This window comes from Sphaerodactylus townsendi, linkage group LG05 (genome assembly GCF_021028975.2).
Source record: "Sphaerodactylus townsendi isolate TG3544 linkage group LG05, MPM_Stown_v2.3, whole genome shotgun sequence".
NCBI classification, from domain to species: domain Eukaryota; kingdom Metazoa; phylum Chordata; class Lepidosauria; order Squamata; family Sphaerodactylidae; genus Sphaerodactylus; species Sphaerodactylus townsendi.
Window position 1 is genome coordinate 4,533,753 of NC_059429.1, and position 14,540 is coordinate 4,548,292.

Sequence of the window (14,540 nt, forward strand, 5' to 3'; positions counted from 1 at the left end):
AAAAACGGTTTGTTTGCAAACAGGAAGTCTTGCCCAGATTTGGAATGAACAGGGGCCCCTCCTGCCTTTGACTGGGAAGCCAAGAACTGACTTCTTCTCCGGGATGTAGACTGCCAATCAAAAAAGTACGCTGCTGCTCCCGCCCCCACTTTCTACCGTTTCCTGGCCATCGCACCAATCCATTTCAGAAAGGGTACAAAAAACCATGTTGAAGGTTCCCAGTGGCAAGGGTAATATCCCAATCTGTCTTGGGGAAAAATCTCTTGGACTGCCCATACTGGGTGGGAGAGGGAACATTTTGTTTCTTAATGGATTCTAGGTAGCTTTGAAAGGAAACAGGGAGGGGAAAACACAAAATGTGAAACAGCCATGGAGACAGAGGCGAAAAAACAAACTGGAAGAGATACCACAACTTCTGATTACAATACAGAACTTCATGTAGCTATCTATTTACAAAGTCCACACTAATTTTGCATATGAGATACTTTAGTCAGTGCTAAGCCAAGGGTCTCCGTGGAAGGTGAGGTTTGGGGGAAAGGACCGGATGGGCACATCAGTCTAAGTACCCGGGACCTTCTTTAGATTCCTTGTATGAGCTAGATTGGTCGAGAGGGTTAGCAAACCAGCAAAGGAAGTTAGACGTTTTTGTCAACCAAATCACTGAACTGAAAAAAAAACCCAACAACGTTGGATGGGGTAAAGACATGCAGGGTTGTTAGTTGTGTGCCCTTAAGATTTGGGGCAGTTCAGGCATCGCAAGATCAGTGAGCCCCGTTACGGACGGGTTCACAACCCCACTTGGCTGTTCCAGAAACCTCACTGTTATCGACCCAAAATGGATTTTCTACCTGACCTTGCAGATACTAGAGCCATCATTGCTGGCAAGTCTTGCCCAATGATTCCAAAGCAAAACCGGAAACATGGTTGACAAATGTCCCCACGTTCTTAACCCAAAGTCTTTCCTGCAATGCAGGAAAATTTATTTGTTTCCGGCTCTCAAACACCATTTGTTTGATTTCTCTCATTCAACAGAATGTGTCAGAACATAGGTATCAACCAATCACATGGAGTCCGTTCTCCATTGACTGGGGTCTTTTTTTGGTGTGAATTCTCTCTATACTTTGTTACTTGGCGAAATGTCCACTTAACCATCTCTAGTTTTCAGTCCACCAAAGATCCCAGCCTCAAAACTAAATTTGGGACTTTGAGGCTGACAATTTGGCCCATGAGCCCACAGGGGCTAAACGAGAAAGAAATGTAAAGTTGTCTCTCTCTGTTTATGCCGTAAACGTGATCTCAACCTGGCCTGTGTTTTGAGATAGTTTGCCTCAATTGAAATTAGATCCGAGCTCCTCCTCGATACTTTCAACTTTGAGTAACTCAAGAGGGACTCAGTAACATTCTTCTTTGCTGGTATTCTTTAGGCTCCTGGGAACATAAAGGTGAGAAGGGCGGCAGTCACGGGCTGAGAATTTTCTGGAAGGCAGTTTCAGTCAGTATTTGCCAGTCCCGACAAATACCCAGTGCCACAAAGTGGTAGAAAATCTGTCTTGGGTGGGGAACGACAAGATGCCAAGTTCTTACATTTCGCCCTACGTCAAGAAGGTCCCGGGACTGAGATTGTGGATTAATAATGGGAAGTCGAAATTAGGAAACATACAGGCCAGCACTGGCTATAAGACATTTTTTTTTAAAAGGAGAAAAAAAAACCATACACAAAATAACCCATGATTCCTGCCTAAAAATTCAAGCTTCCATTTTTTTTATATTTATGTTTTTTGAAGTGCAAATCACTTCCGAGGGTTGTTTAAAATTGTTGCTGTGTCACAGAATCTAATTAACGGCAGTCCTCCCAGGTCTGTATCCAAACAAATCGGCTAAACCAAAAAACGGTGGATTCCATTTTAAGTCTCTCTCGTTCTCGCTCTCAATATATAGATATATATATACATTTTTTTTTCTCTTACAAAAATAAATTCAATTTTAGGAATTATTTTAATAAAAACAATAAACAACAATAAATTTCTTTCCGTAGAAGATGGTTTCAACGTGTAAACATATTTTGCTGCTTTCTTTTTTATATATTTTTTTAAATTAAGATAAAGTGATTTCAAAGTACCCGTTCCATTGCAAAGTGCTAAGACTTCTTTGTTTCTAATCTTTTTTTGTGTTTTTTTATTGCTTTTTCTATATTAAATAAACATCCCACCCAACCCTGACTCTTTCTCCCCTCATACCCCACTCACATTTTCCTCAAAGCACACACGGATACTCCCTGTTCAGTTACATTCGGCCAAACGGTTCACCTTTTAATATTAAAATTTTAAAAAAATCTTAAAAGTGCTTTTTTTTTAAATAAAAAGGACTAAAATCTCTTTCTGACTTTTAAATCATTTTTTTTAAACTGTGCATTTATAAAACTCTGAAATGGCTAAAAGGTGCCTTGGTTCTTTAGCTTAAGAGGGATCTGTGCCGTTTATAAACCCGATGTAGCCGTTGTGTTACTTAAATCCTGTCCCCTCTAGGTAGGGGAGGGAAGCAAACTGTCGAAGCCGGCTTTGGACCACGCACCTCGCCACGGTCCAAATCGACATGCCTTAGTGCAACTCAGGTTGTGTAAAATCTCACAAACCAAGGAAGGGGGGGTGTCGTTGAGATCCCTGGGGCTTGCCTTTAGCTTTAAGGAACCCATTAGGGATGAGCTTGATTTGTGCTAACAGTCCGGCATCTTTGATATGAGGGCCAAACCTCACATATTTGGTACCAAGAAAGGGCAACGGGGGAAGGGAAGAAAGGGAAGAGGGAAACTTTAGAGAATTGTTGTACTTCACCAAAAGGTTGTGTATTCAGAGAGCCACTGGAGATCAAAGACCCCCTTTCCTTCACCCCACCACCAAATCACCTCCCAGTTGGCATCTCCAGTGCAGTTTTCTTGGGCAAGCCCATACTTGCCCCACCCCAGATAATAGGCCATATTATCACACGGGGACCCATTCAGTGAAATACAAGTCTCCTCAGCCCAGAGTGCTCATCCGAAGGGTCTGGCTCCTCCCAATTCATTCATCCCCAAATATTCATTTTCTTGCCATTAAGTTTAAACTTTTCAGGCTTAACCTGACAGACGCCAGCACTGTTGGCTGAAAGAGGCAGCCCAGAAATCTCACGTAACTGGAAAAGGTTGATATACCTGGACAGTTTGAGACAAGATGTGAGTTAGGAGTCGTGAAGCAATGCAAGCGGAAGGCTGGAAATGGTGAGACTGAAACTCCTTGTCCGGTTTCTGGAGTGTCTCTCTAATCCCTCTCCCCCAACTCTGGAGAAGCTGAAAAAGTCTTTTAAGTCTTTAAAAAAAGTCTTTCAACACACATCGAAATTGGAACTTCTTTGTGAGTTTGTAGAGAACATTTCAACAGCACATCTTTCTGGGACCACTTTCCTGTTAATATCATACAGTAAGGCCTAGCCATGGAACGGGACAGTAGTTATGATGTCGGGGGTGAATTAGAGGTATCAGCATCGCTTTAGCAAATGCCTAGAGAGTTTGACGGCTGTGCCTGGGGAGGGTGTAATGTCCTGTGGAATTTGGGGAGGATGTGATGTCACTTCCAGGTAATGCGCTAGGATTTTTTCCTAATATTTACAGTAAAGACCACAGAGACACAATAAAATTCCCAGAGTGTTACTATGGTGGCTATTTTTTTTCCTTCCGGCTCCTCAACTAGTCAAGGGCAGGGGATTGGAGTGGTGGCTTCTAGCTGCCCACCACGCATGGGCAAATGGTATTCCAAGGATGAAGTGTTATGTCTAAGCCTCACTGCCATACAGCAACTTTTTCAATGCTGTTTGAACGTACAGAGCCCCAATCAGACCAACAATGAATGATTGCAGAAGGATATGAAACGACGAGTCAGTCCAACAGTCTTCAAAATAGCCTGTTAGGACAGGAATCGGGATGAAATCCCGACCTCCAGCTTTCTCCAAATTAAGCTGTTTTAGACTATGCATCCGCCGGGATCAGGCCCGGAACAGCACAATTCTATCCAAGTTTACCTGGACGTAAGCTACACTGATTTCAAGGGGTTGTTTCCAAGTAAGCTAAACCTAAATAGGGTGCATCCAGTCCTACAAATGTTAGCCAGTTTTAAGTTAGTCCCCCCCGAGGAATTCTGGAAGCAAAGTTTAGGATGATGTCTCCAGAGTTTCCCCACAGAACTAGGGTTCCCACAGTCTTTTGGGTGACAGGTAGCTAAATGAAATTAAAATGCAATAAAAGCAGAAGAGCTAAGGAAATGATTGGGAGGCTGGAAAGCTGCCAAAAACAGGTTGGCACTACATCCCATCAATCGCACTCTAGGCTTGTACCCAAACGGTCACCTGTCATCGCTTGTATCTCAGTGAAAAAGTGTATCTTCCAACAGGGGTGCCCGAGCATCCTTTGAAATAGACGAAACGGGCACAGCACTCAGAGCAGTGCAACCATGTGGGTCAAATCCTGGGTGAATTTTTCCGTGTCGCTGCTGGAGGGTAGCCAAGAGGCACAGGAAGCTGGCAAAAAACCCCGTGATACCTAGGTACCCCCTCCACAATTAACGTTCGGCAAGAGCCTCTGAGTTTCCGGCTCTCACCGAGCCCTGCCAGGCTTATCCTTAACATGTACCGATAACAGTAGGAAAAAATTGTTGAAGTCCGTAACAGAACTCTGTAACAAAGAACAACATACAATTCATGTGGAGCCCCCTGGCCAAATCATCTAGGCTCAGCTATAATGTAAAGGCTACACTTCAGCTAATTTTGAAATCGAGGGAGGTACCCCTCCCTCTTCTATGAATTTTAACGCCTAAACAACGGGAAGAGCAATTTGCATGCAAACAGCTGACTGAGGACAACTTGGAAACACAAAGAAATCAAAACCTTCCCAATCTCTCTACCATATCTGATCAAGGGTGGCTACCCTTAGGTTTTCCAAAGATATTCTCAGAAAATGAGCACTTTGAGTTCTGGTGGGTGGAGATAGGGAAGGGGGCAGAGGGTGGGTGGGAGGGACACTGCATTTGCCAAGAGGGGAAAAAAATATTTCCAAGGACTTCTGGCACAATTGTCCTCCCTGCTTTTCTGTCCTCAAGAACATTCTACTAGCTAAAATAGATAAAAAATCTCCAATATATTATATCTATATGCGTGTGTGTTACTTTAACAAACTAAACTCTGGAAGCTTCATTTCATACTTTAAAGACATCTTCACCCTCCCCCCCCCCTCAATAATCTCTTTTCAAAGGGTGAAAAAAAAAAGCTTAAAATTAATCCGTGGCTATAAGAAGTTAGAATAACTGGTTATTATGGGAAGATCACAAAACAGCGATATATCATCAATCTATAAGGCTATTTTTTCTTTCCACAAAAAGGGCAAGGAAACCATAACTTTCAAGGAGCATCGGAGGAAAGGTATAACTAGATTTTGTGACACGGGTTGGTTTTTCTTTTCTTTTTTTTTCTTTTTTGGTTTAGGAGAGTTTTTGCGTGTTACCCTCAGACGAACCCCCTACTACATTCAAACTTTCTGACGCCGCTTCGGCGTTCGAGCTATCGTCAAGGTGCTGTCCCGGGCCGTCCTGCGGCGGGCTGGCGTCCTGCGATTCTTGTGCCTCGTCGGCCCCCGCAAAGCTTCCGTCGTCAGGGTTGGTGGCCGGGATGGGCATGCCGCCCACATCTCTCACCCGGGGCTTGCGCCCCCTTCTGGAAGGGATGCCGTTGCAACCATCTTTTTTAAGGTGCCGGTGCAAGTGGTCAGATCGGACAAAAGTCTTGAAACAGCTGTCGCACTGGTAGGGGCGCAGGCCCGTATGGACGCGCATGTGGTTCTTCAGGTCGTAGTTGTGGGCAAAAGCGGCCCCACACTGCTGACACAAGTAGGGCTTCTCACCGGTATGTTTTCTCATGTGGACCTTCAGCTTGTCCTGCCTGTAGGGAAGAAAATAAAAAGGGGAGGGGAAAGATCGACGCAAGAGCGTTAGAAAGGATTGGCACGAGCTCACCGCTTCACACCTCCAGCGGAAGTGCTGTTGCAGCTGACATATTGCAACCAGTGGCGTATCTACCTAGGGACAAGGGGTACCCCTTGTCCCCTCGGCTACGCCACTCTTTCTGGTCACGCGGGGCGCAAAATCGGCCCCCTCAGGGTGATCATTAGGGGAAGTCCCTGCTGTTCCTCGTCGCTGCCTCGCTGCGGCTCCAACCTCCATCCGCTGTCAGTCGAGAAGGCTGCAAAAACAATGAGGCAGCAGGACTTCCTGCTGCCTCCAAGCACCCTCAACCCACCCTGGACTCCCCCCTTCCTTCCTTCCTCCCCTCCCCAGTCAGAAGAGACTGCAGGCTGCTGGCTGCGAGCCCAGCCGGCAGGGGGAGGGGAGGTGGGCACCCTAGACCTTGCCCATGTCCATGGTGACATGGGCGGGGTCAAGGTCAGTGGGGGGTGGAGCCTGGGGGCATCAGGGGGCAGAGCCTGGGGGGGCATCCTGGAGACAATTTGTCTCCGGGCGCCATTTACCCATGGTGTGCCTCTGATTGCAACCCGCTGGGGTTTTTCCAAGGTGAGCGATGTTCAGAAGGGGTCTGCAGGCAGCTCCTTTTACTGGGACTCTGTTATAGATCCCCACCCCCACCCTCCATGGCAGAAATCCCTCCTGAAGCCTTCACAGCTTTACCAGCTTGTCATCTGGCTCCGCCCCATTTGACAACGATGGGTCACTGCTCTTCCCTCTCTCTCTATAAACTTCTGCACTTAGCAGACTCTTGGCACTGGAAGGGGACACTGGGGAGGAAATGGATCTCGGTTGGCTGTAATGCCACAGAGCCCCTGCCCCCTTCGAAGCAGCCATTTCCTTCAAGAGAGCTGATCTCTGTCGTCTGGAGAGCAGTTGTCATTCAGGGTGAGCCACTGGCGGGACTACGGGGGCAGAAGACCCAGGTACATCCCCCTGAGTCGTGTGAGGGGTGCATTTTGGCCACCTACCCTCTCTCTGCTCCCTGTGCCCAGCCCTCGGCCAACTCTTCCCTCCCCCCGGCCAAACTCCCCTTGCTGTCACCTCCCCCTGTTCAAAACTTTGCCTCTTCTGAGCAATGCCGACTGGTGAGCCCCCAGTTAGTTGCTGGCCAGAGCCAGTGGCGTAGCACCAATGGGATGGGGGCGCAATGCCCTGGGCATGTGCTTTGGTGGGGGCGTAGCCGGGGCATTCCGGGGGCGTGGGGGGGGGGGAACGGCAGGGGCGCAGGGCATGCGTGCGCCCCGGATACAGTTTTCCCTCGCTCGGCCCCTGGCCAGAGCCACTCGGAAAAGAAAAAGGTTTGTTGGATGGTTTTTTGTGGCAGTGGTAGGGGGAATTTGGCAGCAGCAGGGGCAGGGGGATTTTGGCCAGGAGCTGGGTGTGGTGCCCTGGGCAAGCCCTGGGCACCATTTGTGACAGCATGCCACCGGTGTGACTTTCAGGAGTCATCTGGAAGTCAGCAACCCCATGTCACTCCACAGTGGGACACAGGCACCCTTCTGGAAAGCAGAAACAAATTCTGGAAAGCAGAAACAAACACATTCTCAAAGCAGTTTCTAAATCAAGGTAGTTCTAACTAAAACACATCTTCCCTATCTGAAAATGGTGCGATGTCACCACGTGTATCCAAAAAGACAGATTAAAAATGCATCAAATGCAAAAGCTCTCAGCAGAAAGCAATCTCCGGTGTCTTTTACTGGTTCTACAACCCTCCTGCAGGCTTCATTTAAAATGAGATGCTGGGGATGCAGTTATTACCTTTAAAATTCCCCCAAACAGAATATTCACAAAACACTATTTGTTAGCCGAATAATCACACGGCCAACTAATCAAAATTCCCAGTGGAAGATTCGGGAGATAATTCTTGGAAACAAGTTTGGGGCGGTTTCAGTTGGTAACTCTGAAGCCCAATGAACCCTGGGTCTTGTGAACACGTGGCATATATCCTTTCGTGTCCAATGGGGGGCCAGAGCATTTGGCTTTATGTTTAGAGGGCCCCAGGTTTCATTCATAGCATCTTCATTTAAAGGAAACTTCTTGAAGGACTGGAAAAGATTTATTTTTATTAGAAGAAGAAGAAGAAGAAGAAGAAGAAGAAGAAGAAGAAGAAGAAGAAGAAGAAGAAGAAGAAGAAGAAGAAGAAGAAGAAGAAGAAGAAGAAGAAGAAGAAGAAGAAGAAGAAGAAGAAGAAGAAGAAGAAGAAGAGCAGGAGGAGGAGTTTGGATTTATATCCCCCCTTTCTCTCCTGTAGGAGACTCAAAGGGGCTGACCATCTCCTTGCCTTCCCCCCTCACAACAAACACCCTGTGAGGTAGGTGGGGCTGAGAGAGCTCCGAGAAGCTGTGACTAGCCCAAGGTCACCCAGCTGGCGTGTGTGGGAGTGTACAGGCTAATCTGAATTCCCCAGAGAAGCCTCCACAGCTCAGGTGGCAGAGCTGGGAATCAAACCCGGTTCCTCCAGATCAGATACATGAGCTCTTAACCTCCTACGCCACTGCTGCTCACATTGAAGACATTGAAGAGCCATTTCTAATCACAGCATTCAAAACTACACTATCTGAGTAGCTATAAAGTGGCAAAGACACGTGGCAGATCCCTGGGAATTTCATGCCAAACGGATCCTCCAAGTTACCACCCAATCCAAATTATGTCAACAGGTCTAAAAACTCATTTTAACTTTTTTAGAAACTTGCTATGTTCCCAGATTCCATTTGAAGGATGACTCATGAGAAACATTTTCATTTCATTACAATGTTGCATGTATGTATGTATGTATGCATGCAGTGGTGAGATTCAAATAATTTAGTGACCAGTTCGCCCCCTCCCCCACCCCGGTGCACACACCCCGCCACTGCCCACTTACCTGGAGGGATGTGGCTGGCCCAGATGGGGCCTTTTCCTCTGCCTCAGACCCAGGCTGCACCAGCGTTGTCTGGCGGGCTGGATGGTGCTGGGGAAATCCCTCCCCCCCAGGGGAGAGAGGCCTTCCTGGCTGCGCAGCTGGGAGACCTCTCCTTTGCTGGCTACGACACCGGTCAGATCCCCAGCAGGGAAGAGGGGCCTTACCAGTCACGTGGCCAGGATACCTCTCCCTCTCTGGGGAGGGCATTGGTGTTGTCCTCACTGGCAAGATTCCCTGGCAGGGAAGGAGGACGGAGGACCGACTGCGTGGCTGGGCCCAAGCCGAGCGGTAGGGAGACCTCTCCCCTGCTGGGGATCGTGCCAGTATTGTCAGCGCCAGAAAGATCTCTGGCAGGAGAGGAGGCCCGGCTGCGTGGCCGGGCCTGAGGCCTTGTGTCGAGCTGTGCGGCTGGAGACCTCTCCCCTGCTGGGGATTGCACCGGTGTTGTCTGGCCACGCTGGAGGGCACCAGCGAGATCTCCTGGCGGGGGAGGGGCCTTCCCAGTTGCACAGCTCAGCCAGAGGTGGAGGAAGGCCCTGGCTGGGCCAGCCACGTTCCTCACAGCAGCCAATTGAGTGGGCGGCGGTGGGGGGGACGCAAGGGAGGGAGTGCGCGCTGTGGGGGCCTCACTCTCCCTCCCCTGGCGGTGGTGGGATTCAGCCGGTTTGGCGAACTCTGCCAAACTGTAGCTACCGGAACTCTCGAACCGATGCGAACTGGCTGAATCCCACCTCTGTATATATGTAACTAACACATTTTCATTAATACATTTTAATTGATTATTGTTCTTTATATCAACACAATTGTCAATTATTTAAGTTCTCCAATTATCTAGACCATAGGTGTCAAACTCGCGGCCCTCCAGATGTTATGGACTACAGTTCCCATCATCCCCTGCCAGCATCATGCTGGCAGGGGATGATGGGAATTGTCGTCATAACATCTGGAGGGCCACGAGTTTGACACCTGTGATTTAGACCATGAACCCCGTGATGCAGAGTGGTAAGTTACAGTACTACAATCAAAACTCTGCCCACAACCTGAACAAAGGGTGGACTCAGCCTGCCATCCTTCCGAGATTGGTAAAATAGGTGCCCGGCTTGCTGGAGGCAAAGTGTAGATGATGGGGGAAGGCAATGGCAAACCATAAGAACATAAGAACTAGCCCAGCTCTCTGCTACGTGCAGTGGCCCACCAGGTGGCCCACCAGGTGGCCCACCAGGTGCCTTTGGGAGCTCACATGCAGAAGGTGAAAGCAATGGCCTTCTGCTGCTGCTGCTCCTGAGCACCTGGTCTGCTAAGGCATTTGCAATCTGAGATCAAGGCAGATCAAGATTGGGAGCCACAGATCGACTTCTCCTCTGTCCAAGCCCCTTTTAAAGCTATCCAGGTTAGTGGCCATCACCACCTCCTGTGGCAGCATATTCCAAACACCAATCACACGTTGCGTGAAGAAGTGTGTCCTTTTATTAGTCCTAATTCTTCCCCCCCCAGCATTCTCAACTGGATGCCCCCCTTCTTGGTTCTAGTAGTATATTGGGAGAAAGAGAGAAGAAAATTTCTCTCTGTCAACATTTTCTACCCCATGCATAATTTTATAGGACTTCAATCATATCCCCCCCTCAGCCGTCTCCTCTCCAAACTAAAGAGTCCCAAACGCTGCAGCCTCTCCTCATAAGGAAGGTGCTCCAGTCCCTCAATCATCCTCGTTGCCCTTCTCTGCACTTTTTCTATCTCTTCGATGTCCTTTTTGAGATGTGGCGACCAGAACTGAACACAGGACTCCAAGTGCGGTCGCACCACGGCATGACAATCTTTGCAGTTTTATTCTCAACTCCTTTCCTAATGATCCCCAGCATAGAGTTTGCCTTTTTCACAGCTGCCATCCTGTAAATACAGTCTGCCTAGTAAACGTCGTGTGTGACATTCACCTCATGGGTCAGAGGATTACTTGAAAAAATATTTAGAACTCAGTTTGCTGATAGGATTCTGTAAATAAATAGAAGGAAGTGGTTGGAGGTGGTCTGGGCTAACATACACAAGGCCCAAAGAACAGAATCCTACCTCTGGGGATGAAGTAGGGTTGGCACAGTTTGGGAGACACTTGTGAAACCTATATTTATTTAGAGAAAGAATGGTAAATGGTAAAAAATATACTATATTTGAAGGAAGAATGGTAAATGGTAAAAGGTCTGGAATCCATGCCCTATGAGGAGAGACTTAGGGAGCAGGGTATGTTTAGTTTGGTGAAGAGAAGGATAAGAGGTGACATGATAGCCACGTTTAGATATTTGAAGGGATGTCTTATTGGTGAGGAAGCAAGCTTGTTTTCTGCTTCCACCTAAACATCAAAAAACTTCCTCACCGTCAGGGCTGTTCGACAGCGGATTGCACTACCTTGGAGTGTGGTGGAGTCTCCCTCTTTGGAGGTTTTTTAAGAGAGGCTAGATGGCCATCTGCCAGGAGTGCTTTGACTGTGTGTTCCTGCATGGCAGGGGGTTGGACTTGATGGCCCTCCTTGGGGGTCTCTTCCAACTCTATGATTCTATGATTCTAAGAACAGAACATTAAGGGCAATAGTGCGCCTCCAAATCCGAAAGTGGGACAACACTGTATGCCAGGCTCCCACTAGACCAGTGGTGGCGAACCTGTGGCACGGGTGCCAGAGGGGGCACTCAGAGCCCTCTTTGTGGGAACGCGAGCTGTCGCCCCAGTTTGGGCACTCGGCAGTGACAGAGCGTCAAGGGGGCAAGGGGTGCGCGACGTACTGGGTGCGCACCCCTGCAAGAGGGTGGCGAGAGTGTTCCGGGGCGGGGGGGTTTCGGGACATTCCAAGGGCATTCCAGGGCAGGGCGGGGGGATGGAAGGGGCACAGGGTGCACGCGTGCCCCAGGTGCAGTTTCCCCTCGCTCCGCCCCCGGCACTCAGTTTCTAAAAGGTTTGCCATCACTGCACTAGACTTAAAGCTTTCAGAAGTTTCCACTGATTCCTAAACTCAAAGCTGGCCCAGATGCATTCTCGCACCGAAGGAAGAAGAAGAGTTGGATTTATATCCCCCCTTTCTCTTCTGTAAGGAGACTCAAGGGGGCTTACAATCTCCCTGCCCTTCCCCCCTCACAACAAACACCCTGTGAGGTAGGTGGGGCTGAGGGAGCTCCGAGAAGCTGTGACTAGCCCAAGGTCTCCCAGCTGGCATGTGTGGGAGTGTACAGGCTAATCTGAATCCCCCAGATTAGCCTCCACAGCTCAAGCAGCAGAGCGGGGAATCAAACCCAGTTCTTCCAGATTAGAGCAAACCTGCTCTTAACCCCTACGCCACTGCTGCTCTCCTAATCTTACATGCAAGGTTTCAGATTCCCAACGAAATTCCCACTAGACATTATTTCAGGGGTGGGCAATTATTTTTTCCATGGGGCCGCATAAGAAACAGAAAATATTGTGGAGGGCCGGGCCAGTAGCAGAAGGAGTGCGAGTGCTCAAGAGAAGCTCGGGCAGCCAAGGGGCAAACTGCTTCAAGGGGTTTAAAGGGCTTCGCCTCCCCAGCAAGGGCCAGTCAGGGGCTTCAGGCGGTCGATGTGGCTCCTCAGGTGTGGCCGGATGTGGCTCCGCCGCTATAATGCCCAGTCTTGCATTAGTTCACAAGTCTGGTCTGCAACACACAGCTCCTCGCGATCCCTAAATGCACTCTGCAGTTTCTATACACGTATCGAAATGAGCTCCTCAAATCTGCAGTGAAGCCTGTGGCCTACTTTTACCTTGTAAACCGAACTTTGCAAATGTTACATTCATAGGGCTTCTCGCCTGTGTGGGTTCGGATGTGGCGGGGGAGTTTGCCAGCCCCTTGGATCACCTTCTCGCAAATGGGGCACTTCTGGAATGCTTTTGCTCGGATCTTCTTCTCCTTCTGGGACCAGGACGGATAGACCTCACCCTCTTGGGAAGTGCTAAAATATTTCGGCACAATCCATAAACCTGGCCGACCTCGCTGCCATCCTTGGCGTCCTCGCCGGGCCTTCAGCTGCTGTCACTCTTCCACCTTGGAAATTACCATCATCTGTTGCAGGAGGGTGCTGGCAGCTAGGCCGTCCACGTCCCGGGCATCTGCATCCTCCCCCTCCCCTCCCCCAGGAGCAAAGGCAGGGGAGTCCCCGACCTCATGGTCCAGCTGACCTGCGGCCGATGTCTCATCCTCCCCTGCTGTCGGCAGGTTGCGCCCACCAAATTGTCCATTCTGGGAGGGTGAGAACAAGGATCCCTTGGCCTCTTCCTCCTCCTGGTCCAACCACCTGGCATGGTTGCTGTCAGGGTCACAGTCATTCGCCTTTGGTCTTTCATTAAGGGCAGCCTGCGAGTAGAAGTCCATGCCGTTGCAATCCGGCTCCTCTTCCTCCTTTAGGCCACGGAAGTTGAGTCTCTGAAGGTCTCTCAAGTCTTGGTTGGTCCATGGAAAGCTGCCGTGTTGGCCGTTGATGGGGTTGCTCTGGAAGAATTCCAGGTACTCTTTCGCTCTGAGATGGTTCCTTTGATCAATTTGATCTACTGTATCCATCTGGTCATTTTTGGCCAGAATCTTCCTGTCCAGGAGATCTGTGCAAACCTCCCTTACCGCCTGGATCTCTAGCAGCTTGGCGGCATTGAGGATCTCGCTGACGTTCGAAGTGCTGACGGTAAGGGTGGCGGTGTAGGCGAACTCCAGCAGCGCCGACAGGGCGTCGGCACTCACAAAGTCTATCTCGTACACGTTCTGCTGGTCGACCACTAGCCCTGAGGTGAAGAGCTTCTTGAAGTACTGGCTGCAGGCGGCCAAGACGGAGCGGTGGGTGGGAAACTCCTGCCCGTCCACCAGAATCACCACATCGCAGAGCAGGCCGTTGTTCCTCTGCTCGTTCAGACTGCTCAAGATGTCGCTGCTGTGGTCGGGAAAGGGGATCCCGATGGGGCCGTCCACACCGCCCTCCATGCCGACACCAGAGGGCTGCAGAGAGACAAGAAACATGGTCAGCGGAAAGAAGACCCCCCCCCCCCCCCGTTTCAGACAATCTCCCCTTCACATGGTTTCAACAAGACCCTTGGGGATTGGGCGGTCTATAAATTTAAATAATAAATCAATAAAATAAATAAATAAAGACGGCCAAAAGATTCACTGGCCCACTTGGGCTTTCGCTGGTGATACACCAAGGGTCTGAAACATCAATTTGCCTGGCCCCTTGGAGATGTTTGGTACTCGCCATAGTCGACCAGGTGACTGTTGACTAAAGGCCTTGTCTACAGATTTTTCAAGCAAGTACTGATCTCCTGAGGAAGAGGTGGATTTGCATGAGCACAAGTTTCTTAAGTGCCCCCTAGATGATAAGTTTGTGGTGGCTTTGAAGGTTTTTGAGGCTAGGATTGGCTCCTTGCAACTGTACGGTTCCCCCATTTGGATTTCGGCAATAAATAAATCATTTAATTTATTACATTCCAAATTCCTTCGGAAACTAATGGGGCTCCCTAGATGTGTGCGCCTTTATGCCATGCCAGTGCATTGAGATTGGCCAAACGAATTTGTAGAAACCTTGGCAATGGATAAGGGCCATAAAATATTAGCTTCGCTGCAT

General features: G+C 49.1%; 1 protein-coding gene across 1 annotated transcript in view; it reads right to left on the minus strand.

The window, feature by feature from the left end:
• The window catches only part of ZBTB7A (zinc finger and BTB domain containing 7A), a 70,472-nt gene continuing 55,932 nt past the window's right edge, over nt 1-14,540 (minus strand). The window contains 2 exon segments of the mRNA XM_048496136.1: nt 1-5,958; nt 12,699-13,918. Coding sequence (XP_048352093.1) covers nt 5,502-5,958; nt 12,699-13,903 — 1,662 coding nt within the window. The 5' untranslated portion in view covers nt 13,904-13,918 and the 3' untranslated portion in view covers nt 1-5,501.